We start from the raw sequence: 26,675 nt of genomic DNA, 5'->3' as shown, positions 1-26,675 counted from the left end.
GCAGCTGCCAGGGTCTGTCATGTGCCCAGGTTGCTGACGGCCAGCAGCCAAGGGGCCCGTGTCCTCCCCGCCTGCCTTTGACACACCTTTGATTCAGAGGAATGTGTGCACGCTTTTTATTCCTTGAAGGGGAAAAAACTCTCTCTTGGCAGAATTCTTCCCAGGACCCTAGCCACTGTCCTGGGAAGGTCAGGCCTCCGAGCGACATCCACCTCTCCTTCCCACGGTGTTCCCTGAACCCATAAGTGCCCTCCAAGGCACCCCCTGGCCTGGGAAGGGTGTGAGGGCCTGGCTTTCGATCTCACCTCTGAGATTTTAAGTTCTGCAAGCCAAGTTGCCCTCTCACTGGTCACCTTGGGTAAGTCCCTCATCCTCCCTGAGTCTTGGTTTGCTCATCTCTGAAATGGGCTCATTCTCCAAGTCTCTTCAGAGAACAGGAGAACCACGGGCCCATCATCCAAATGGGCTTCTAGGAGTTTTTGCTTTTTAAGGGGGTAGATGATAATGACGCAGAGTGACAGGTGCTAACCGGGACATCGAGGCAGGCTGGGATGTTCAGCAAGCCCTGGTTACATAAGTGAAATCAGGAGCTTCAAGACGGACCATGCTCAGCGGGCTCCTAGCAAGGAGGCGCAATGAACACAAGGGCGGGCGGGCACTCCTTTCTCCCAGCGGGCACTCCTTTCTCCCACATGCTGAGGACGGGTCACCAGCTGCTCCCAACTGCAGACTCTGAACAGGGGCTGCCCCAGCTCCCCCAGCGTCACTCGAGGTGAGCATCTGGCCAAGAGGGTCTCTGCATCTTCACCCCAAATCACTCGTCTGAGGGCCACGGAGGACCTGCTGGGGATGTGTGCCAATTTGTCTGTGGCATGTTCTCTGCTAATTAGTCCAGTACAGACAATGGAAGTTATAGTTGGGTCCCTAGGGCCACATCTGCACCCAGAACCCGGCATGGAGACCTGTTTCTGGCAAAAGGGGCTTCTGTAAGAAGAGGATCGAAGTTCCCCAGAGCTGCAGGTTGTGAGTCACAGATGCACACTTCCCTAGGGTCACAAAGTGGCAGCCAGACCTGGGTCCCCTGAGGTAGGAGGCTCAATGTGGAGGCTCAACTTTGCCCCAGTGCAAAGTGGGGCAGAGGCACAAACCTGGCCCCAAGTCCTTCACTAAGAGAGTGGCTGTCCCCACTGACAGGGCCATCCTAAAGCACCCCATGACACCCCCCCAATCAGATCCTGTGCCTCAGCACTTTCTAGGTACAGGGTAGGCCCCATCCCTGGTCCTTTTGGAAATGCTCTTGCACTTCCTCAGTTCAAAAAAGTGGGCTCAGAGAGGTTAAGCCACTTGCTCAAGGCCACACAGCTAGAATGTCTGCCTGGCCCCCCCATACGAAGAACAGACAAGATGCCACAAGGAAGGAGAAAACAGTGTGGTTAGCACAGGGCTGGAATGTGAAGCTCTGTGGGCAGGGGAAGGGTGTGTCATCAGAGCAGGCTTTCCAAACTGGCAAGGGGACAATGGAGCAATAACAGGGGACAGTGAGGCCGTGTCCAGGCAGCTGCTCTCAGGAACCCTGGGCACAGGCATAGGGAGGAGGGCTGACTGGGCAGAGTCAAACCAGGGTCTTCGGTTTTCATCCAAAGAAAGTTCTCTGGGTATCTGGATATTTCTAAGAATCCTTATAAAGTTCCAAGCCCAGGGGTGAGTGATAAAATTTGCCATGTAATAGTGTCCACCAGAAGTCATCATGTGCCCCAGAAGAGGAGGTAGGAGGTAGGATAAGGCCTGGAGGGAGGCAGATGGGGTGGGGGCTGGAGAGGAGCCAGTCTTCAGGAGTTCTATGGACAGCACTGTGGGAAGAGGGAACCGAATCCTGCATATTGTAGTTGTATTTTTTTTTTTTAGTGCTTCACAGTTGCCTTTTGAATCTGCAAAAAAAAAAAAAAGTTTCCAGAGCTTGGTAGACAATTCCAGAAGCTTGGTACAGCCCTGCCTGGCTCTGCTGTCCAAGCAGCCAACTGGAAAGCTTCAACCCAACCAAATGCTGCACTGTACCTGGAATCTCTTGCAGCTAGAAAGATTGCAGCCATTGGTGTACGGTAAAGATAGAGCCAGGTCCAAGGCCAGGCCTGGAGGCTCAGCAACAGACAGCAGATATCCAGTCCCAGTACTTCTCAGAACACAGACAGCTCCTGTTTTACTGCTGGGGAACCATGCAGAAGCAGGATGGCAAGAATGAAGTCATTTGAGCCCTCTCAGGGGCTGACACCACAGGCTCAATAAGACAGTGGGTGAGGGTTCATGGGCAGGCTGGACTTCCAGAAGGAATAAGAAGCCAAGCACTTAGGTCTGAGCCAGGGCTGCTGAACCCCTGGCATCAGGAGAATTTGCACCGCCCCAGTGAAGGCAGGCCTGCCCGGCCATGGCCTGATGGATAGGTGGAATCAGCACACTGGACTGAGCTCTCTTGGGCCAGAATTTGGAATGCCACACGTACCAAACAGTTAATAATCAACTGGTCACCCCGTCCAAAAGACCTGGAACTAATAGGGCTATAAAATGTGTAAAATATCTGCCCCTGACCAGACCAGACATGACAACAAGGGCTGCAGCCTCTCTCGGCTTCCCCTTTGAATAACCTTGCGGGAGCAGGTGAGCCTGTGGGATCACCTGTGGGAAGCTCTTCCTGCCACAAGCCACTGGGCTGGAGAAGTTTCCCATGCACCTTGGCCAAGACCCTTCTCCCCTTGTAACCATCGCTGCAGGGTCACATATCCTTTCCCAAGCTGCATATTTGGAGAAGGAGCTGGAGTTGTTTAAGCAGAGCAAATCCCTGTCCCACGGAGGGAAAGGCAGGCACACAGGAATTGGAGCTGGATTCATCTTTGCAGCAAAGTGCCTTCTGTAAGAGCTGCTGACTCCTGCCAATTTATATGCTAATTCCAGAAATGGTTCTTCCTACATTCAATCAAAGCTCAGGAATGTTCCAAAGGTCCGCAGATTAACAGACAGGGGAGAGCCATGCAAAGGTGCCCACACACGCCCCGCTCTCACACCCGCCTAATTTCAGGTCCACGTGCTCCTTCAGCTGACTTGCCAGGGTAAAAGTGCCTGGACATCGAAAGCCTGCAAATGCCCATCTTGACCTTGAGGTCCCCTTCCCCCTGTAACCTTCGAGAAAGCAGACTGCAGAACAGAATTGGGGTCTACACCCAAGTGATCCACTGGCCAACTCACATCAGCACCATGAGAACATCACCCCCCATCATGCTTGGCCTCCTCCACAGCACCTCGTGTCCCCCACCCAGCCCCCACGTGCACTCTGGCTCTCTGTTCCTTCTACCTCACCAAGACCTGCCTTTTTCAGCTTTGCTCATTTCATTCCACCCACTGAGACTGCTCTCCCCACTCCCTTGTTGCTCTGACTCGCCTGGTTGGTCTCAGCTTAGAGGTCCCTTCCTCAGGGAAGCCCACCCACCCTGACCTCCAGCTGACATGAGGTCCCATTATGATACACACAGCAAGTGCTGCACCCTCCTTCCCAGAGCTCCTCACAATACTAGGGGAATTACCACCTGTGGACTAATTTGTTCAGTGTGTCACTTCCATAGGATGGGTGCACTTCCTGAGAGCAGACACCAGGTCTATCCTGTATTCCCAGTACCTCGATACTTGTCATAGACTGCAGGGAGGGAGTTTGGATGGATGAGTGGGTGGATGGATGGATGGATTGATGGATGAGAGGATTGGTGGATGGATGGATGGATGGACGGATGGATGAGAGGATGGGTGGATGGGTGGATGAGAGGATGGATGGATGGGAGGATGGATAGATGGATGGATGAATGGATGGATGGATGGAGAGTGGGTGGGTGGGTGGATAGGTGGGTGGGTGAATATTGACCACACCCCCCAGAAAGCTGTCTTGGTAGAATAATTTGCATTTCTTGCTCTCTCTCCTTAGAACTGAGCAAGGATCTCAGTCAAGGGAACACCAGTGGGCTGTGTCTCCCCATCAGCCTTGGAGAAAAGACCTCCTGGTCTCACTTTGTCCCTCTCGCACACTGTCCACAGTTCCCTCTTAGAACAATTCCCGCCTGCCCATCATGTCCACACCTAAACTCTACCTCTAGCTCATGTCCCCTGGCCCAGGGGCTCTGATCTCTCTGCCATCCAGAGGTTGGAGAGCTGCATGGCCAGGACATGCTGAGTGTAAGGGACATGTGCACAGAAACAGGTGACAGAGACTCACATGGTCTGAGCCCAGACTCAGTCTCTTCTGCAGTGATGAAAAAGTGACCACCTTCATCAATACACTTGTGATGGGGCTCCCAAAGGGAAAGGAGTGGGCACCGGATGGGCATCAAGGGGTTTCTCTCTCAGGAAGTGGGCCTCAGTTGACATGAAACGACAATGAGGAAATATCAGTTCCCCGTGACTGCTGTAACAAATGAACCCACACTGAGAGGCCAATACGACAGACGTGAACTCCCCCGCTATTGTGCCGGTCAGAAGTCTGAAATCAAGGTATGGCATGGCATGGTGTGGTTTCTCTAAAGGCTCCAGGACAGGGTCCAGCTGCCTTTTCCAGCTTTTGGGGGTTGTTGGTAGTCCTTGGCTTGTGGCCGCACCACCCCAGTCTCTGCCTGTCTTCTGGCAGCCTCCTCCTCCATGTCTCCTCTGTCTCTTACAGGACACTTGTCATTGAATGCTAGACCCATAAGGTGAGACAAGGATGACCTCCTCTTAAAATCGCTTTGGATGAGTCAGTTATTAAACTGATAAGAACAGATACTACACTTGATCTTAGCCAAAAGGCTGAGAAACGATGATGAGTCAGTTATAAAGAAAAGAGGCTCGTGTTGGCTCAAGATTCTGGCGAAAAGTTCAAGGGGTCACATCTGGCGATGGCCTACTTACTGGCAGGGTCCCAGGGTGGGTGCAGAGCATCACATGGTGAGAGACAAAGAGCAAAGCCAACGAGATTCAACCCTGAGCCTGACAACCACATCTAAACCTAACTGCTTCTCAGAGGCTACCTCTAAATACCGTAGAGCACGTCCACCCTCTAACACCCCACAATAGGGCCAAGATTTCAATGTGATCTGGGTTTGGGCAAACCATACTCAGACCAGAGCACCCTACCGTCATTAGACCAGCAAAGAGGGCCACGCTCACAGTCCTAGGATCTTTTGGGGACCGAATTTAGAGCATGACAAACATCTTGACCAAAGGCCCTGCGGTCAGGCACTGTGGCGTGAGGCAGTGATGAAGCAGGACTGAAGGCTTGAAAGCATGTGGACAGTGGACAGGGCTCGTTCCCATGGGTCCAGGGATGCAGGGGGTAGAAGCCACAGTGGACCCACACTGGGGAAGGACATGATCCATCAAGAGCAGAGAGGGCCGGGATGGGGGGGATCTGTGTTTCCCCAGGACTGCTGCAGTCCCATGGGTATCTCAGGCTGAGGGGCTCAGGCAGAGAAAATGAGGGAAGGGCTACAAAGAGTGCCTGGAGGCTTGGATGGGTCCTTTGTGCTGATGAAATGCGAGCTGGGGGGTGGGGGGGCCGGCACCGACTAACCAGGAGCCTGGCCCAGTAAGTGGGTAGGTGGAAGGCCTTCTCCCAAGACGGGAGTGAGCATGACCAGGTATGATCCTTCCAATATCCCTGCATGGGGGCCACGGTGCTCCATCTCACAGAGGCAGAGCCGAGGTGGAGGCTGGGTGGCCCCAGGTGGCATTTAAGTGTCTTCCAGGGCTGGCACAGGGTTCAGCAAATGCTCACAGCACAAGAGAGGGGACTCCTTTCTATTTCCAGCACAAACACGACACACCAGGACCTGGCATACACATTATTGGGACTGCACCAGGTGAGCTCTCTGTGTGAGAACTGCTAGGTCCCCCCCCCTCCCACAGCAGGGCCTGAGCTGCTCCCACCATGCTGGGGCTTGGCCTCCCCATACAAGGTGTCCGAGGCCACTGTCTCCACAGGCCCTTTCTGCTGCAGAGCTCTCCAGAGCTTAAGAAACCATCTAGGGAACACACTTGCCCGATGGCCTTGCCCATGGGTCACAGCTCTCTAAGCAGTGTCCCCAGGCACCTCACCCTTCCCTATCAGCCCCCCCACCACCTCTCAGGTAGGAACAGGGCCCCACAGCCACCCCTCAACAGGCATGAACACCAGGACCTCCGTCTCATGTGGGAAGCTGTCTCTTTTCCCATCCCCTGGTCCCCTTCATGGCTGGGAAACCTCCCACGCTGACATTTGCTGCTACTGTCTGGCTTTCTGTGGCCAGCCCCCATGTGGCTGCTGTCCCATCCTGGGAGGGTACTTTATAGAGGACTGGAGGCTGAGATGACTTCCCTCCAGCCCCTGGCTCAGAGATTCACCCAGAGGCACCTCTCTGCTGAGGCCCTGGAGGCACGAGCAGTGGGGTTCAGAACCTGGACAGTGTGGTTTTGCTTTGTGGATCTGGATAAACTGGAAATGCAAAGCTGGGCACGATGGGTTGAACTTCAAAGAGCTGAGAGCAGGCCCGGGCAGCCGGTTCACACAGCCCTGGCCAAGCACAGCACTGTCACTCGGGCCACCTGCCTGAGACCCATGCGCCAGCCCTGCTGCCGCCAGCTACCACTCCCCAGACCCTGCACACAGAGCCCTCAGCAGCAGGAAGCGCATCCACGTCAGATATTAATCAAATGCACTCTGATAGTGACGGATGGAGGGTGCTTGGCAGCGCCTGCCTGGCCAGGCTCCAGCCTCACCTTCCAGCATTAGGAAGGCCAAGGATGGCAACTGTGATCTTTGGCAAGGGATGGCACATTGTCTCCCAGCTGTGGGAAAATGCTTAATGCACAAACATTTCCTTAAGACGAACTTACAAGGAAATGTTCACCATGGCCTTATGAAAGATAATCAGCCTGGCTGAACAGGACAAAAATGAATCAGGTCCCCATCTAGACTCTGAGAGCTACTTAAGTGGCCCCATGGAGCATGGCTGAACTGGAGGGTGGCAGTGGCGGGCAGGGTGAGACTCAGTGGCCTTGTGTTTGGTCTGACCACTTGTAGAAGGGTCCAGCTGACAAATTCATCCCCCTCACCCAAGCCCAACCATAGGGCGAGGTCACGAGCATGGGGGGCTGGCAGAGACAAGACTGTGTGTGGAAGCCACTAGGGGCCTCCAGGGCCACCACACAGGAATGTCAGGTCCCAGCTTCATTTCTGAACCTACCATGTGGCCCTGTACCCTGGGACCCAGGCTGGCAGCCAACGGGAAGCAGGGCTGGGTCTCCCACTGCACAAAGCTATTTTTCAAAGGTGCTTCCCAACGGCTCTCGGAGGCACTGGGCTTTGAGAAGCGGGCTTGGGCTGGAGCCAGGCAGAGATGTCTGGGGGCTCTTGGCAGAGGCACCGGCCTCCTGAGATCAAAAGTCTCTTTCTCGGTTACTCACTGGCTCTCTGTGCCAGGTGAATGAGCCGTGGGGGCACCAGGACCAGGCAAGGCCAGGATTGTCTTACCAGAATGAAAGATGAAGATGGGGAGCTGACCACAGGTGCACCCCACCAGCCCATGGAAACCCCAGCCTCCCATTACAAAAGATCCACGGCAGGACCCCTGCACACAGGAGCTCCACAAGGACACTGGCTGTTTGTTCGGGGATCATTAACTGTGTGACAGAGGCCCAGACTGAGGAGATGGGAAGCCAGAGGGTTCGCAGGCCCTGACAGCTGACATGGAGTGGTCTGTGTGGGCACAGGGAGTCCAAGAAACGTGACAGACACCCCAATCACCCCACAGGGCAGCTTCCCGTGACGAAGGAGGGCTGGGTGCAAGGAGACGCATACTTTCCAGGTGTGGCCTGGGCACTGGCATCCTGGTGTCACACTCTGTCAGGGCTGTCTTCCTACCACTGACAAACTGGTGCCAACTCCTTGAGCACAGACACTGCCTGGCCCACAGACACGGGAAGAAAGGCTCCAGATGTCACAGACATGGGAAGGCCTGTGTCTGCCACTGCTGGCTCCATGTGAGCTGCCAGGCCAGAACTAGGTCCACCTCTGCGAGGTGGCTGGAAACCGTGACAGTGACCATGTTCATCTTGCAGCTCTGATCATTAATGCCAACAGGATCAGGGTGCAGACCAGGTGTATGGGCAAAGCAATAAGAACTACAAGAGCCCTGTCTGGCTGGCTCCTGAGCTGAGACTGAGAGGCCACGCTTGTAAAGGCTGTGCACACAGCAGCCCCACACCAGACCCCAGGAAGGACTTTGTGCCCATCTCTCCTCAGTCCTCGGCACAAGCCAACAAGGCAGGGACTGTCACTATTCCTGGTCTACAGATGAGGCCACAAAGGCTAAAAAAGTGTTCAAGCCAAATGGGTAGCAGGTGGAACTAAGACCAACCCTTGGCCATTTCTGAGCAGGCTGGTCCTGGTCTTCCACAAGCCACCTCTCGTCTCCAGGTACCCAGCAACTGATGTCAGATGGCAGAGGGAGATACAGGCCCATTTTACAGACAGGGAAACTGAGACCTAGATGGGTGTGATACCTTGCCCAAACAATTACAAAGCAGCAGGGCCAAGACTGGAACTCAGACTGGATGGCGAAGTCTCCTTGTCCCTGGTTCTGAACCCCGCTGCGTCTCCTCCCTCCCAATGGCTAGCAAGTAGCCCTCCAAAACTATGTGGGGCCAGGTGCTCCCCACATGAAGCAAGGAGAAAAGCTGCCAGTAGGCAGAATCACATCCCCCAAATTCATGTCCACCCAAACCTCAGAACACAATTTTATTTGAGAATTTCTTCTGTTTGTTTTGTTTTGCAGGCTTCTTCTTGGCAGTACTGGAGTTTGAACCCAGGGCTTCCTGCTTCCTAGGCAGGCCCTCCAAGACTTGAGCCACATCTCCAACTCAGAAATGGGGGATTTAAAGATGTAATGAAGCTGATGTCACAGTGGAGTAGGGTGGCCCTAAATCCAACATAACCATCCTTGTGAGAAGAGGGAATTTGTGTGTGCACAAAGAACGGTGGCCAGGTAATGACAGGTACACTGGACTGATGCGGCCACATGGCAAGGAACACCAAGGAATGCTGGGAGCCACCAGAAACTGGGAGAGGCCAAGAAGGAGCCTCCACTGTAAGTAACCTCAGGGGGCAGAGCTCTGCACACACCTCAGCCTCGACCTTCTGACCTCCAGAATGAGAGGGGATGGGTTCCTGTTTGTGTGAAGCCACCCAGCCTGAGGAGCTTTGTCACAGCCACCCTGGAGCCCTAGACAGCAGCCGAAACCCTGCATCTGTGGAGGGCTGTGCGGTCAGCTTCCTCACTCTGAACTCTCGCTCTCTGCCACATTACTGCCCACTCAAGGATGGGGGTGAATTTTGCTCTAGGGGAAGAAAAAATAGAAGCCAGGTGTATCTATCCTTACAGCCTCAAAGAAGAGTGTTCTGCAGGCACTGGCGGGTGTGGCCCCCCACCCTTAGCCAGCTTCACCTCCCCCACTTCTCATGCCCAGCCCGGAGTTCCCCTCTGCTGGCCGCGGCCACTGCTACCAGCTGGAGCAGAGATCACCAGCCTGCATGCCGTGGTCACGCGGAGTCACTGCCTTTTAGTTATGCAGCAAAATGGCTTGCCAGGTGGAAAGCAAGACCATCCAGTCCCAAGTACCCAAACACATTCCTGGCATCCAGGAGGGACTGGAAGTCCCAGGCCCTCATGTACACCAGCCAGTCTCCGAGCCCTGTCATCTGCACACCACAGTTGAAGCCCTCACCAGTATGTGGGATACCCACACTCATTTTTCCTTCCTCACTTTTCCTTGACTCCAGCCAGAGTCCCCAGCATATTCCCTCCACCTCTGAGTGTGCCGTCACCTCCGGACACCCCAGCTATGAAAACACCTCCTGATTCCTTATCCACACTGGGGTGACCCCAGCCACAAACAGTCCCTGACATCAGTGCAATCCTTTTGTCCCTAGAATGGCCAACGAGAGTTCAGATCCTGGAGGCAGCAGCCTAGGTACGCATGGGGGTGCGGTGTTGATGCTGGGGGAGCATAGCACACACTCTAAGCTCGCTTCCCTCCTCTGTAAGACGGAAACATGGCTGCATGGATGTGCACGACATGGTACACACAGAGCCCCACAGCAGCCAGTCACCCCAGGGCCCGCTCCAGTGCTGGCCCAGCCTCGGTGGCTCAGGTGCCTTTCAGCTTTCCCTGTCCTCAGTGTCCCAGAGCCACAACCAGCCTCAGTGCCTACCTGGCAGCTCAGAGGCACAGCAGATCATCTTGGGGCAGGCCCAGTGGCAGGTGACCATGCATTCCTGTCTGTCTGTCCATCCATCCCATTTTTTCAATATAAACTGGTACTTAGCACATGTGCCCCACACTGTCCTGGGCACAGGGGACCCAGTCATAATAAAATAAAGCCCTCGTCCTCATGGGCTTTATGCTCCATGAGGAGGAAGCAAATGAGAGGACTCCCCCCCACTCCACCATCACCACCAAATATCTTCTACACCAGACGATGGGAGGACATCCAGGAAGAAAGGAGTCAGGAGGGGGACAGAAGTGGCTACACAAGCCGAGGTCTCACTGAAGAGGCCAGGGCGGTGTCACCCTTGGCCACTGTCCTGTGTGTCTGGACTTCACTTTCCATCTCAGTGACCCACCTGACCACTTCTGGGTTTGAGGAGAGCTGTGCAGCTTGATTCTTCTGCCCCCCTCAACCTTTCCCTGCTGCTCCCCACTGTGTCTTGGGTTATGGACCTCTCACCTTTGCCCTGACAAAGCCTGAAACAGATTTCCCAAGCACACACCTAACACTGGTCTTGAGGGCACTTTGGGTCCCCGAGCCCCAGGTTTCTGGGGAAACCAGGTGCAATGAATGGAATGCCCATGGGCGTATGAGCTCTTCCAGGCCAGGACTGATCACCCAGGGAGCATCTGTATGCCCACCACACAGCACCAGATTCCCACCGTAGGCGTCAGACATGCAGCCCCTACCTGGGCATTTGGGGGATGTGAGTAGCCTCCACCATGGTCACTCCAGGCCACCCAGAGTGCACCTGAGCCAGGGAGGCCCCTGCAGTGCCTTGAGCCTGGGTGGCAGCTGGTTCAGTAAGGGTAGCCAGCAGCCTACTTCATCACACTCTCCCCACAAAGAGGCCAGCAACTTAGAACTCAGCAAGTGCTGACTATGGAGCCCTTGCCAGCCCTAGGGACGTGTCCTTGCCACCACACAGAGCGTCCTCTGCTCCTGCACAGGCCTCACACACAGGAAGGCTTCCCAGAGGAGACAGACTTCAAAAAAAAGGGAGGGAAGAAAATTCCAGATGGGGTAATTGCCCCTGCCCTCTCCACCTGGCACTGGAGTGGAGGGCAGGGAGGGCACCAAAGCCACCCTTCCACTGGAGCTCTGCTGCCCTCCGCTGGCCTGCAAAGGAACTGCCTGCACACTGGGCAAGCGACTCCTCCAGGTGTCTGCCCTACCTGGCCATGCCTCTGGAGGCCCTGGGCCTGTCAGAGGCCTTCACCTGTATGCAAATCACCTCTGGTTGACCAGCCCATTGTCAGCAGCGCGAGGACTCGCACTTCCTGTCACCCAAGCTGGCTTTGTGAGGAACTTGTGGGTTTACAAGGTGCCATTGATGCCAGCCTGCCCCAGGCCACACGGGGACCAGCTGGGTCTGCATGCAGATTCTGTAGCCCTGGTGCACACGTATCTGGGGTAGAGGGCTGCTCCAAAGGTGACACCTTACCTGAGACAGGTGAGCACAGAACCACAGCTCCAAAGAGAGAAGCAGGGCACGGGGGCGGGGGGGGAGGGGAGAGGCTCTCCAGTCCTGCCAGGAGCCTCAGAGCACTGCTGGGGGGTGCAGATAAATGGAGACTCTCCCAGCAGGGATTAGCAGCCATTGAGAGCCTGTGAGGAACGCAGGTCCCTTTCTCCCTCCCTTCTACCATCAGCCATCACTAGGTGGCCTCCTTCATGTACCAACAGTCCCAGGAGTGGCTTCTGTCCCAACTCATAAAGGGAAGTGAAGGTGGCAGAGAGAAGGCTCAGTGTGGAGCTGTGACTGCTGGTGTGATCACCAAGCTCATCACCCTACATTCTCCCAGCCATGAACAAACCTAAAAGTCAGTCAGTGGGCATCCTCGAGGGCCCCCAGACCGCTGCAGCTTACAGAGCCTTGCCCAAAGTGGCTGAGAGCCCCACAGGTGGCTGGAACACTCACCTGGCTGGGCAGCTGTGCAGGCACATGCAGCCACACACCTGGTCCAGGGCCCCTTTGGTCTAGGGGAGGTTATTTTCCTGACAACACAGCCCCATGACCGGTCAGCTCAGAGCACCCCTCTGCTCAGGCCCAGGCTCACGCAGCCTTCGAGGCCATCGCCTCCAGACCAGAATGGCACCACTCAGACAGCACTGACAAACCTCCCCAGCCCAAGCCTGCTCAGGCCTGTGTGTGTGGAGGTGCCATGTCACCACATGGAGACACAGCGGGAAGTAGACTCATAGCTGTTTCTCTTTGCAGTAGCCCCTCCCGTGAGCCATGGCCACCTGGGTTTGCCACCCCAGCAGGGAGTGAGCAGCCAGTAAGGCGCAGTGCAGGATGGCCATGCCTGCCTCTCAGGACAGCAGTGACAGGTCACCACGAACCGGTGGCTCAGGACAAACGCTATTCTCTCACAGCCCAGGAGATGTGTGCAAAAACACACATCTGCAGAGCCATGTCCCTTCTGAGGCTCCTGGCCTTCCTTGGCTTGCAGCCCCATCACTCCAACCTCCACAGACTCCCTGATAGTCATTCTACGCAGGGCCCAACCTAAATCCAGTATGACACCACCTCAAGGTCCCTAATTACCTCTGCAAAGGCACTATTTCCAAATATGACCAGTCACAGTACGGGGGGTAAGTCAGCCCACCACTGGGGGTGGGAGGAGGAACACAGTGGCTCCCAGCGTATGGGAGCTTCCATGAAAGAAGCCCCTGGCCACGGTGTAGGGCAACAGGGGGGCATTCCACTGGGGGTCACTCACCCACCTCCTTCTCCAAAAGAGGAAACAGATGTGGAACAAGCTCACGTGTGTCCAAGACCGCGATGAAAGGAAGAAGGTGGGGCAGATGAATAGGGCGCCTCATGCTACTTTGGAAAGTGGTGAGACAGAGGACCCCATCCACCTTCTTCACGCCCAGGCTCTTGCTGGTGTCCTTGCCTCTGGGCGCGCCAGGATCCAGCCTGAGCTCTCCGCACCCAGTTGTGCTGTGCACAGGTCCTAAGCCAAGGTGATAAAGCAAGGGAAGGAGAGTAACAGCAGCACATCCTGCCTGGACCCGCTGGCCAAGCCATGCATCCTGCCAAGGTGGGAAGGTGACCACAGTAGCACCAAGAAGCCAGTGCTCTTCCTGGAGTCCTCTGCCCAGAGGGGACCTTTGGGCCATCTGACCACCAGAAAGGGGCCTTCCTTTGTGGTAACTGGCCTCCTCAAGGACAGTGATCTGTCCTGCAGGCAGGGCGCCCACCCTGTGAATTAGAAAATGTATGAACAGTAGCTGTGGTGCATCTTAACATTTTGCTGAAAGAAAATGAGAAGAGGAAAGAAGGGATGTTACGTTCCTGGCCAGCCCTGCTCCAAGAGTGGCCTCCTGACAGGTAGCACCTGGGCGCTTACTAGAAATGCCGATCCCCAGGCCCCTCCATGACCACCTCAACAGGGACCCTGGGACAGGGTCCAGGACTGTGTCCTGAAAGTCCTCCTCCTGAGGCCTTTTAGCAGGCACCAGCTCAGACTCTTGTCCAGCACTAGGGAAGCTCCAGGCCTCGAGGAGCTGGGTTCAGCTAGGGAGTAGTATTTGCCATGGACCCAGTTGTTTAGCTGGCTCCTGTCTAGCTCAAAGTCAATGCACCCGTTCACTATGATTAAAAAGTAAAGGCCACAACCTGCAATTCCAAAGAGGGAGGCAGGCAGGTCAGGCTCACCTGGCGACAGGTGTTGCTGGGGCCTGGGGCCCAGGCGTGGATTAACCAACTGCTGCAGGCCCAGAGAGACAGCCAAGCCCGCCCAGGCCCCTAGCAGGTGTGGCCCACCATGCCTGGGGAGCTTCCCAATGAATGACCCAGAAGAATAGATCAGGCCCCCAAGTGTGATTGGGGGGGCGGCCCTGGCCGTATGCTAGCCTCTTTGATGTGAGGGGCACTGTTTTAAAGTTTTAAGAGCAGTGCGGTATGACCAAGTTCCACTTTTTTTCCTTTTTAAAGCAAGGAATTATTCTAACCCCTGAATTAGAACCACCAATTATCTCCAAGGCAGGAAACCCAATCCAGGCTGTTCCGTGGAGAGGAGAGTCCCCCCACTGGGAGGGGGCAGAGACCACATGAAAGGCTCTACCCCAGCCAGCTAAGACCTGCTCCCCAGTCCCAGTGACAGATTGGGCACAGGTCTGGACCCCATCCAGCCACCACACATGGGATGGCCAGCAGGAGGGAGCCAAGGAGAGGAACTGCTGACCCCTGCCTCCTCCATAGGTGACACTGGGCCTCAGGGCTGACGAAGATTACTGGTCTGCCCAAAGTTGCACTTGACCCCTGGGCACACACCCTGCTTCTCCATGCTGCCCTGCCCTCACCCACTGGCCAGCACTTCACCCCCACCTCGCCCCCATCAGTCCATACAAGTTCCCCATGTGAAAACCCACAGGGAATCCTCTCAACTGTTCTCCTTTGAAGCCAAGTCATCAGAGCGCTGACCACACACTGTCCTCCTCTCAGCTCCTTTATTTCACTGTGACCACCCGGTCAACTTATCTCACTTCCTGGGTTCTGACCATGGGGTGGCAGTGGTGTGTCTGTCACGCGGTCCTCCTGGGGCTGTTCCCCATTACCAGGGAGGCTGAGCCCCTATTCCCCAACTGGAGAGTTCTTCTGCAGAAGGGACGGAATTGTTGCTTCTTAACTGTCATGTAAATGTCTTCCTCAGCCTGTCAAATTTCCCGGGAAAAGTCATCCTGTCTAAAGTGACAATCTACAGATTCATTTAGGAAGTCTAACATTTCTACACTATCAAGTCCTGCCCAAGGAGACAGGATGGCAGGCAAATTCTAAGATGAGCCCCAGTGACCTTCCTTTCTCCTGGCATAAGCTCCTCCTGCTGGGTGTGACATCACTCCCAGCTTGGGTTATGGTAAGGGGCACAGCTGACTTTAAGAAGGGGCAATCATCCTGGTGGGCCAGACCTCACCAGGTGACACTTTAAAGTCCCGCAGCTCTTTTTAAAGAGATTCAAGGGTGAGGGGCATTGGAGGTGAGGCAGGATCTGTCACTGTCAAGACGAAGCCTGTGCAAGCTTGGTTCCTAAGAGCAGCCCTGGCTGACAGCCAGCAAAGACATGGGGACATTGGGCCCATACTGCAAGCAACTGAATTTGCACAACTGAACGGCCTTGGAAGCATACTGGTTCCCAGAGCCTCCAGGAGGGCAGCCCCACCTGACCTTGGCTGCGTGAGACCCCGAACAGGAAAGCCTGAGCCATGCTGGGCGTCTAACACGCACAGCTGTGAGTTCTTGAAAGTTGGTCCCATGGAGCACTAAGCAGTTGGCAACCTGATACTCGGCACCAGAAACTAATACATCTTCCAGTGACTCCAGGCCACCGCGGTGACTTTCACCTTTTATAGGCCTTGAAAATCTTTAGTTCAGTTCATTTTTAGGGACCTTAAGGGTTTCACTTATTTAAATGGTGTCGTTGAAAGTATAGCTTATATGCCAGCCTGTAATCCTAGCTACTGGGAAGGTGGAGATTGGGAGGATCACAGTTCAAGGCCTGCTCAAGCAAAAAGTTTTTGAGACCCCCCCACCCCCATCTCAACCACTGGCTGGGTGCGGTGGAGCACACCTGTCATCCCAGCTATGCAGGGAAGCACAAATAGGAGGATGTGGTCCAGGCCAGGCAAAGCATAAAGCGAGACCCGATCTCAAAATAACCAATGCAAAAAGGGCTGGAGGAGCAGCTCAAGAGGGAGAGCGCAGGCCCCAAGTTCAAACTCAGTTTGTGGCTAATATTTAGAAAAGCATTCATTTGATTTCATGTCATATAATAGCAAGCTGTTTCGCTGAATTTAGTATTTTAATAACTGGCCTTTCTAGCTGGACAATCACACTATGAGTAAAGGATTCTTTCTTCTGGTGATCTTTTTAGAGGCTCACCTTGCCCCGGTGTGGAGGGAGTGGTGGAGGTGGGGACTTAGAGGCGGGTTGAGGTAAAATGGCTGAGCAAGCATTAGACTGTAAATCTAAAGACAGGGGTTGAGTCCTCTTTTTACCAGGCTTCGAGGTGATGGATCACGTTGAATTGCAAGTTCAGAAGAGCAGCTTCAATTCTGCCGGGGCCTCTCCCGCCTTTTTTTCTTGGACGGCGGGAGAGGTAGATTGAAGCCAGTTTTTTAGGGTATTTAGCTGTTAACTAAAATTTCGTGGGTCTGAATCCCATCAATCTAGTGAGGACTTAGCTTAGTAAAAGCGCTTGATTTGCGTTCGTGAGATGTAGAGTGATATCCCGCAGTCCTTATTACAGGAATTAAGTTTATTTAACTTGCTTAGGGCTTTGAAGGCTCCTGGTCTATTTAACCTAAATTCCTAGTTTAGGGTAAATATGATAGGTGTTAGGGTAGGGTTACAGTTGTAACAATGAAAAGTGGGGGCAAAAGAATTGAGAGCTGTTGGGGTGGTGTCATTTTATTTTTGTAGTATTTGTGGTTGGAAATAGGGTTAGGGTTGTTGAGTAGATGAATCGTATATAGAAGTAGAGGTTTAGTAGGGCTAGTACGGCTATAATTGTGGGTGTTAGAATTAGGTCATTTTTTGTTAGTTCATTAATGAAGATTCATTTTGGTAGAAATCCTGTTAGTGGTGGGAGTCCTCCAAGTGATAAGAGTGAGATGAGTAGTGTTAGGGTAACTACTGGGGCTATGTTTCAGGAGTGGGCTAGGGTTAGTGTACTGGTGTGTTATGGTTGATTACTGTGAACATGGTAACAGTTAGTAGGATATAGATGATCAGGTTTAGCATGAAGGCTATGGAATTGTACGAGATGATGGCTATTATTCATCGTATATGGGCGATAGATGAGTAGGCTATGACTTTGCGTAGTTGTGTTTGGTCCAGTCCTCCTCAGCCCCCTACTACGATTGGTAGTAGAGCTACTGATAGAATGAGTTGGTGGTTGATTGATGGTGTCAGTTGATATAGGATGGAGATTGGGGCTAGTTTTTGTCATGTTAGAAGTAGTATTCCAGATACGAGGGTAGCCCCTTGGGTGACTTCTGGCACTCATAGACGAAACGGGGCTAGTCCGAGTTTTATCGTTAGCGCTGTTAGGGCTATGAATGATGTGATGGGGTTTTGTATACAGGTGACTGATCACTGGCCTGAGTCTAGCATGTTGATTACAATTGCTATTAGTAGCAGTACAGACGCTGTGGCTTGTGTCAAGTATTCGGTTGCTGCTTCTGGGGATCGTGGGTTTCCTTTGTTGATTAGTAGGGGGACAAATGCTAACATTAATTTCTAGGCCTGCTCATATTATTAGCCAGTGGGAACTTATTATTGTAATTATTGTTCCCATAATTATAGTGAATAGGATAATTAATTTGGCAGTGGGGTTGATTAGTACGGGAAGGATATAAACCAACATTTTCGGGGTATGGGCCCGATAGCTTAATTTAGCTGACCTTACTTTAGAGTTGGGTGTGATATGGTAGCATGAAGAATTTTGAGTTCTTAGGATTAGGTTCAATTCCTGTAGCTCTAGAAATAAGAGGGCTTAAACCTCTATATTTTACTCTATCAAAGTAACTCGCTCTGCAGCGAGGGGAGGTGACTATTAACTGACCAGTGACGGTACTTATGTGAAACTGACCAAGGAGACATATTTAGTGAGACCCACTGGAGAAGGAGCCTCACAACTACAGAAAGAGAAGAATCCAGAGGTGCCTGTGCCGGGCTGGACTCGGAGTTACCGCTGTCCCTCAGCACTATTAGTGGGTGAGAGGAAGGGTGGGGGCACATCCCCCAGCTCTGTCCTCTAGGCGGGAGCCCCATGTGCTGGGTCCCAGTTGCTCTTCTCCATTTAAAGGAACAGGACCTCAGTGGGTGCCGGTGGCTCACACCTATAACCCTAGTTAGGCTGCGATCAGAAGGATCGTGGTTCAAGGCCACCCCAGGCAACTCATTCTCCATACCCTGTCTCCAAAATAACCAGAGCAAAACGGACTGAAGGTGTGGCTCAAGCAGCAGAGCACCTGCTGTCCAAGTGTGAAGCCCTGAGTTCAAACCTCAGTCCCACAAAAAAAGGAACAGAGCACCTTGAAGAACGGCTCCTTCCCTTCCAGAGACCAAAAGGAACAGGGCATGGGCCATAAAGTGAGGCACGGCCATCTTCTCATGCCAGGAAGTCAAGGAGAACCACAGGATGCAGATCCGTGGTGAAAGGTCACCAAAGCCAGGTGGAGAGGCTCCTGTTACCAGATGAGGACAATCCTGGCATTGAGTTAACTTAGTAAGAGATAGCAACCCACTGAGTACAATGACAAATCATGATGGACACAGATGAAAGCAAGAAAGGACAGGGGGAGAGGCAGAGAAGGGAAGAGCAAGTGACCAAGTCTGAGGAGGGGCGGGGCATCTCCGTGGCTTCTAATAGCCTTCCACACGGTCCTCACAGAGGATGGGACAGATGGAGGGCAGGGGCTGCCATCACCACCTTAACAAGGGGACAGCGGACATCAGCATCGGTAAACAAAAGTCACGCAACATGTGCAAAACACAGTTGTCACCTCTGTGATGTTCCTGCGAAAAACAAGGACTGGGATTTGTGAGGAGACCACAGCAACATGGGCACCATGCTCTGAATACTGTGTCTTGACAGGGTATGGTCACAGCCCAGCAGGTGGAGACCCCGTCAGGGAGGTTAGAACAACATAACCATGCTACCACCCCAGCTCAGAACAACACTCCCGATGGAACACAAAGTATTGGTGGCAGTGGGCACTACTTCCAAGGTCCTTGGTGGGGCTCTGCAGGGGCCACCCTACTTGCTGGAAACCCACCTGTGCTGACAGCGTGGACCAGAGCCCCGGCCTGCTCTCCAGGGACTTGGGAAAGTTACTCAGCTCTGTGCCAAGTCTGCCATTATCTCTACATGGTCACTGCTATTATAGGCAGGAGCCTGAACCCAAGACCTCTGCCTGGGGCCTGTTCTACTCCCCAGCCTCAGTCACAGCAACAGTATCCTCAGGGTCATCCCCTCCCTAGCAGGAGCCAGTGAGGCCTGAGTGCCTTCCTGTAATAAGCAGATGGCAGAAGGTGCACATCCAGAAGGCAAGATGCACAGAATGGAAGGAAGTGGCCAGGGCCCCGCCTTCCTAGTCACAGAGGTGGGACCTGAGGGCCCAGGGTGTGCTAGGGGCTCCCAGGGAGATTGGGGGCACTGTGGGAAGTGAGAACCTTCCCATATCCAGGCTGCAAGAGCTGGCTGAGCAGCTGAGACCTCTGGGCGGGTGGAGGCTTCAGCGCCTGCCCAGGTCCCTTCACTGACCACACAGGCTCCGACCTGCACTCCCATCCACCAATAGCACTGGCTCACAGTTCTGCTTCTTTTCGGAATGTACAGCCCAAGCTCAGGTGGCCCAGGTACAGGCCAGGGCAGCTACCCCACATGCCATGCCCCTCTGCTGCCCCAACAGGCCACCTCCCACATCCACCAAGGCTGGCTGCCTCCATATATGCTTCCCACTAACCCCAGGCCAGGGCTCCCCAGCCATAAGGACACAAGATCCCTCCCAGGCCCCAGGCTCCTCAGCCACAGCTACGTCCTGCACCCACCTCCTTCTCTGGCCTGCATTGGAGCTGTGACACCTCCTCACTGTGCTGGGCAACTCCAGGGTCCAGCAGGGCTCAGCCCCTCCACCCATGTCCAGCCAGAGCCACCAAAATAAGGCCACAGAAAAGAGCCACTGCAAGGGCCTGAGATGCCAGCACAGGTTGTCCTCCTGCAGCTGTGTGGCCACCATGCTCTGTGGAGGCACTGCCTAGGCAGGTCAGGAGTACGAGGAGACTACAGCTGGTGACCTGCAGTGGCCCTGCCCCCGGCACTAGCACAGCCTGGTTGAATTCAGCCTGTGGGAAACAGGCGGAAGGACCATTAGCTCTGGGGGCCAGGAGTCCCCAAAATATCCACAAGGCCCAACTCACAGTCAGAAGACCCCAGCACAACTGGCCACCCTCCTCTAGCCCACTACATGCTCCCCAGAGACAGCAGCACCAGGTGCCCCTCTCTCCAGCAGAGCCTCCCAGACCAGTGCTGCCTCCCCATGCCCAGTAGGGCGATCCAAAGTTCCCTGCTATCTGGAGGGAGAAAGAGGGGATTGTCTCTGCACAGAGACTATGACACTAGAACACAGGGTGGACCTGGGATCAGTGCTGGATGGCATCTGATAAGTGCCCAAGAGGACCAGGTCAGTCCAAAATGTGGACAGGAGCTTCGCATCTCAGGGACCTTGGGACACTGGACAGGGGACGCAGGCCACCAGCCGCTTCTGGGGATCACAGGGCCACCAGATACTACAAAGGTCAGTCAAATCCTATCTACCACTAGGTGGCACCCAACCTTTAGCAGAGAGAGAGGGTCCCTAGAGGTACCAGTGCCAGCCTAGCAAGGTCAGCTGAGTTATGGATGCCAACCACGCTCCAGAAGGCCCTCCCCACTCAAATCAGCCTCCAGGGAGGCAGCCTGCAGAAGGAGGAGATAGGACTGTCCTCACAGCCCCCAAAGGCTCCAAACCAGACGGTGTTGGGAGTGCCCAGGATTTCGGTGAAGCTGCAGGATGGATCAGAAGCGACAAGGAGCTAAGAACATGGCACCTCTACCAGCATTCACAGAACTCACGTACCGGGGTTTCATGACATTTTAGAGTCCCTTTCCCAGTGACACTTGCCTCAAATCCCATTTCCAGGTGAGTGGGGACGTCTGCAGGGCTTGCGGCCTATGGTGGAGTCACACCTGAGCCCCAGGCAGACATCACTCACAGGTCCACGGAGAAACTATGCCACCAACCGCTGGAGCTGGCACTTGAAATGAGACAACCATAGAGCAATCTGGACCTAGGTGACCGAAGTGATGAGTGGCCTGCCACACCTTGCTCGCTTCCCCTACCTTCCCACCCAGCTCTCCACCACACACTGAGGGCATGCAAAGTAGGGCTACCACTGATACACAAATGACCCTGATACACAGCACTCAAAGGTGCCCCTCACCACAGGCTGAAAGCCGCACGCCAGGACAGTCCTCACAGCCAACGGCCCTTGTGCAGCCCACAACCTTGCCATCAGCCCCGTTCCAGAGAAGCAGACCCAGATCTGCGTGAAGTCAAAATAACAACGCCACTCCATGCAAGACTTATGGGTGAAAATGACTAGCATTCTGACAAGAGAACCACAACCAATCACTCATACACTGCAAAAAAACAATAAAACATGGCCAAAATTCTCTTCACAGACAACCCCAAGCACCCACAACACCCTAGGAATCTGCCAGTTAGCCTGTGCAGGCCCCGTGCAGGGCCTGGTCCCTGAAGGCCGCCAGCAGCAAAGGCACATGGAAGCTGGGGGCACGAGGGGAAGTGGCTGCTCCTTGCTCCCCAGGTCGTCTTCCAGGTCCCTGAGAAGTCCCTATCTCTGTAGTGAGTCTCACCGAAGCAGTTCACAGAATGCAGCCCGGCACAAGACACCACCCTGCAGTGCCAGCGGCCATCCTGCTAAGGACCTGGTGTGGCAGCTCCTGGAGAGCAGCAACAGGGAGGAGGCTCCTCGTTGCAACCTCCTGTGCCCATGGAGTGGTCTATGACAAGTGCAATCTCTTCCCGCTTGGCCACAGTGCTGCCTCCTCTGCTGCCTCCTCCACAGCCAGTGTAGGTCCTGGGCCAGAATCTCCTTCCACTGCCCAGCTGGAAGCCCCTGGCCGTCACCTGCACAGCTGCAAGTGTGGGTGCCGGCGCAGTCTCTCCACCAGCTCCTCCTCCCTGGGCTCTTCCAGGATGTCCCTGCATAATTAGGGAAGCACACGGAGACTCAGGAAAGATGGACCCCCAGTGAGCGAGCCTATGAGGACAGGAGTCCCCGAAACCACCAGAGATAGGTACAAAGGCAGGCAGGACCCAGATCTGTCACAACTATGCAGGTGGCCACAGCACACAGCCAACACTCAAGGGGAAATGAGGCCATAGCAGGTGGCCTGAGGAGTGACAGCCACTTTACTGAACTAACAGACAACAATTTCCATAAGGCCATGAGAAGAAAAGAGATGGTAGGTTCCCTCAGGTGACAGAACTACCCAGAGGCTAAGGAAGTTGAAGGAGGTCCCTTAACTGTGCTAGCTCTGAGAACAGGGGAAGCCCACAGCTCTGCCCCACCCCAGCTCTGAGCTCTCACCAGCTCAGCTACAGCACAGGAGGCGACAGGAGACAAGGTGGCCAGGACACTACCAAAGGCTACCTCTGCCCAGCCCTCCCTCCTTCAGCTGCCATCCTCACACCCATCCCCGCACCTGAACATGAGTCCCACGGACATCTGGTAGGTGGCCTCCCGGGTCCCAGCCAGGGGCTGCTCATGACAGCGGGGATCCCACTTGTGAAGGAAGTTCTGGAGCAGAAAGGGAGGAAGACCAGTGAATGCCACCCCCTCTGCGGCCCTGCAGTGGTGGCCAAAGTCACTGTGGGCTGAACAGCTCACCCAGTTCCAGGTGAGGGCTCAATAAGGTCTACACTCCTGCCACAGCACAGTGTTCAAGTCCCTCCTCAGTCTCGGCCCAGGGGCCTGAGTCCCATGGGTCAGATGTCAGGGCCTCCCATGGGGCCCTGGCAGCCAGGACAAGTGGTGCTGAACACAGGAATGGCTGGCTCAGCCTGCACTCTCTGCCAGCCGTGAACCCAGCATGGCTTCACAGCTTCATCCATCAAAGCTCCAAGCCTAACACTGATAAATGAGAGCTGTGAGGTGGATCTGGGAAGGGACTTCCAGTACCTCCAGAAGCAGCGCCAGAAACAGGTTGACCCAGATAACAGAGGACACCAGCCACCACAGCACAAAGTAGATCTCTGACCACCTACAGAGGATAAGGACACACCCCATCCCCCCAGGCCCACCATGAGTAGAGCAGATCATTCCAGAAATAAGAACGCTATTGATACACATCTGTGATAGGGCTTGTCAGATCCTGCCCACTAACTCCACAATGTAGGGTCCCCATAAACACAGCCCAACCAAGGCTCAGAAACGGTCACTGAGCACCCCAGGAAGCTCATCCAACAAGGAGGAATTTGGATTCAAACCTTGGCCCCTCCACTGGGCTGCTCTGAACTCTCCAAGCTCCAGGCTGAACCCCTCTCCTGACTCAGCCTCCCCAGGGCTCCACCCCCATGGAATTCCCCAGAAGCCCCGAGCCACTTGTTCCTCCCACACCAGCACCCCAAGAGACAGAAGCCCAGAGACTTGGGCTTATCTGCAAAGAAGTGACTCACGGGCCCGAGTAACGCCGATATGCATCCAGGAACACCTGCCAATTATTCACCACCATCACGTTCCACAGCGTGATCAGGGCAGCCTGCAGGGAAGCAGACCAAGAGTCCAGGAGGGTCCAGGAGGCAGGGAGTGGGGGCAGACCCCGGGAAACGGGGGCCACAGGCAGGGCACAGCACTCACTGCAAAGTCATCAAAATTGTTGGCCCAGTACTCCAGCTGCTCGAAGCTTCCACAGGGTGCTGAGCTGTTGGCAGGGACAAGGCTAAGGACACAACACTCGAGGTCAGTGTCAGGGGCCACACACCCAGGTAAGCAGAGCCCAGCACTGCCTCAGCCCCTGGCCCAACATGGACCCCTCAGGTCCCTGGGAAATGAAGCAGGAAAGAAGACATACCTGTCCACTCAAAGGGGGCTTCTGGAGCTCCAGGCCACTATGGACTCCAGGGGGTGGACAGTAGTCAGGACAGAGAGGGAGGAAGAGGGAGGGAGAGGAAGGAGCCCAGAGGTCATCCTGGGATGGATTCTTACAGTCCTGAGAATGTGAGTCTATATTGGCTCTGCCCACCAGTGCCCCCAGAGCCCTTCCTCTAGCACTGTTAACACCTCACCTGCTGTTTCCAGGAGGCACGATAACACCTCGAAACAGGTTGATTCCGATGATGGCAAACACATAGTACACTACCTGGGAGGCAGGGAGGCCAGTCAGCTGGCTGCAGCTGGCAGAGCCAGGCTGAGCCGAAGCCAGGCCTCTCTGCCCCAAGGCTGGGCTTCCCAACCTGTCTGCTGTCCCCAGTAGTAGGCACTGCTGTATCAAAGCACACAGCTGCTCCCCCAGAGCTGGGAGGCCACAGAGGCTAGGATGTATTGCCAAAGCCCCCAGGAGGTCTGGGAGCACCGCTCCTGCTACCCTCAAACCCACTGCCAGCTGGTGCCAGCCAAGGAGGGTTCAGAGCCCCATCTGGTCACAGGAACCCTCTCCAGGGGGTAGGGCAGCCCCTGAGGAGAGCTGGGGTATCACAGCTTTGCCTGACACACAGGGCCATTAGCCCTGAAGTTCTCTAAGAAAGAAACAGTGACCAAAGCCTGACCCCAGGTCCACCTGGCCATGGGGCCCCAGAGCCAAAGTCTTGTGCCTCTTACATTTTCCTCTTTAGTTTCTCAGTATGGCTCCTGACCCAGAAATCATGAGAGACTGGGCAGTTCCCAGAAGGACCCCTGGCACAGAGGGGAGGTATAGGAGACCAGCACAGCAGCCCCCAGGTCCTTCTCTGGAAGGAAGGGGAGCAATTCAGGCTTCTTGTTCCCAGCCTCAGTCTCCTTTGCCCTCAAGGGCTGCTACTGCTCCACAGGGCCCCTCCTCTCCAGAGCAGTGAGCGGCCCAGCACTGCCTCCTCTTGGCCTCCACAGAGCACCAGTCTACCTGAGCTGTCTGGTCCCCACACCTACCACCAGTGCCCAAGAACTCACCACCAGGATCCCACCAAATGCCCGCAAGTTCTGTATCAGGCCCAGGATGGTACTGGCCACTACGGCCATTGGCTGTGGGCAGAAGAAGGCACAGTTCCTTATTCCTCCTGACCCACTGAGTGACAGAAGTACCCACTGATGGGCAGCAGGACAGACTACCACCTAGCCCCACACCTGGGCACACCTTGCAGCCATCCACACATACCTGGACACACCCCGCAGTCACACACACACACACTGGACACAACTAGACATGTGCCCTGTGGTCATCCACACACACCTAGACACACAAGGATATACACCCACACAGCCAGCAGCCATCCATGCATACCTGGACACCCACACCTGACATGTACCCTGTGTACGTTCATATACACCTGGACACAGCCTGCAGCCATCCATGCATACCTGGACACATAACCCACACCCACCCGTACACATCCGCACAGCCCAGACACCGTATCCACCCACAAGGTCACAGGTGCTCACACTCCCCGCCATGCCCAGTATCCTGTTGGTGCTGAGTTCCAAGTCCCTCTGGCAGAGACCATGTCCATGGTCTCAGTCCTCACTTGACCTGAAAATCTGCTGAGGCTAAAGGCTCCAAAGAAATGCAGACCTGGCAGTGACAAGGGTACCCCAGGGATCAAGTGTGAGAGAGGGGGCCCCAAAGGACCAGCCAGGGATCGGCCACACAGGGCTCTTCCCACACCAGTCAGCAGGTCATCAGCCCATGCAACAAGCAGTCTCAAGGCAAGCGCTATCGGGTGGAGACCATGAGTAATTACACGCATATACCCATGCACACACACATTTACGTACCTGTGTGCATAATATATGTGTGGTGTCTCGTATGAATGTACGTGTGCATAATACGTGCATAAACTCCTCTCCGCCCTCATCTGTGTATGTATATATAAATGCACGTGTATTGTAGAAACGATGCATGTGATTTTGTGCGTGTTTGTGATTTTGTGTGAGACTGGAGAGACCATGTGTGCGTGTGCATGCTCACCTGTGCCTGTGTATGTGTGTTAAACGCGTGTGATCACAGGTGTGTATGATTGTCTGTGTATGTGATCACGTGTCTGTGCATATACACAGTCCCATGTGGCCCTGTGTGCACATGTGTGTGCGAAAGTCCCAGCATAGCAGGCCCCATCTGCACTCAGGAACCCCAGCCACCAACTCATGGGAAACACCAGCAGGCAAAGGTAACCCCAGAGGCAAGGTGCCACTCACGAGCAGGGGGAGGCCCTGGACCCTCGGGAGAGAAGCGGATGTGACATGCTTGGGTTTCATCTCTTAAGGTTCATAAGAAGTCAGAGGTGGGACCAGAAAGCTGCCTCCATGGAGGACTGGGCCTGAACATACTGACTGCCCACCTTGCCCCACTCCCCTCAAGGTGAGTGCTACTCCTGACAGGTACGTTAGGTACATTAGAGAAAGACTCGGAGCTGTCGTGAGGCAACCCCTGGACCTGTGTTAGTGGGTTCTGAAAATGAGCCCCTGGCTGATAGTAGCCTTGTCTCATTACCAGCAGCCTCTGGGAGCCCACACCAAAAGCCATTCCAGCAATGTCTGGCAGCATAGACATGCCTGGATGTCAAGGGCACCAGACCCACCACCCTCCTG

At 54.6% G+C, this 26,675-nt stretch overlaps 1 protein-coding gene and 1 pseudogene across 7 annotated transcripts in view; both read right to left on the bottom strand.

The window, feature by feature from the left end:
• Positions 1–4,719: 4,719 nt before the first annotated feature.
• LOC141415804 (U2 spliceosomal RNA) lies at positions 4,720–4,830 on the bottom strand (annotated as a pseudogene).
• Positions 4,831–16,038: 11,208 nt separating this feature from the next.
• Positions 16,039–26,675, bottom strand: part of Tpcn2 (two pore segment channel 2) — a 34,667-nt gene continuing 24,030 nt past the window's right edge. For 2 of the 7 annotated variants that reach the window (XM_074050739.1, XM_074050766.1), the window contains 7 exons: positions 25,041–25,112; positions 24,182–24,255; positions 23,754–23,835; positions 23,573–23,655; positions 23,076–23,157; positions 22,600–22,694; positions 16,041–22,096 (listed from right to left, as the gene is read on the bottom strand). In XM_074050739.1, coding sequence (XP_073906840.1) covers positions 22,018–22,096; positions 22,600–22,694; positions 23,076–23,157; positions 23,573–23,655; positions 23,754–23,835; positions 24,182–24,255; positions 25,041–25,112 — 567 coding nt within the window. In that variant the 3' untranslated portion in view covers positions 16,041–22,017. The other 5 variants (XM_074050760.1, XM_074050734.1, XM_074050732.1 and 2 more) reach the window with 5 other exon arrangements.

This window comes from Castor canadensis, chromosome 1 (genome assembly GCF_047511655.1).
Source record: "Castor canadensis chromosome 1, mCasCan1.hap1v2, whole genome shotgun sequence".
Classification (NCBI taxonomy): Eukaryota; Metazoa; Chordata; class Mammalia; order Rodentia; family Castoridae; genus Castor; species Castor canadensis.
This window is presented reverse-complemented; position numbering and strand designations above follow the sequence as displayed.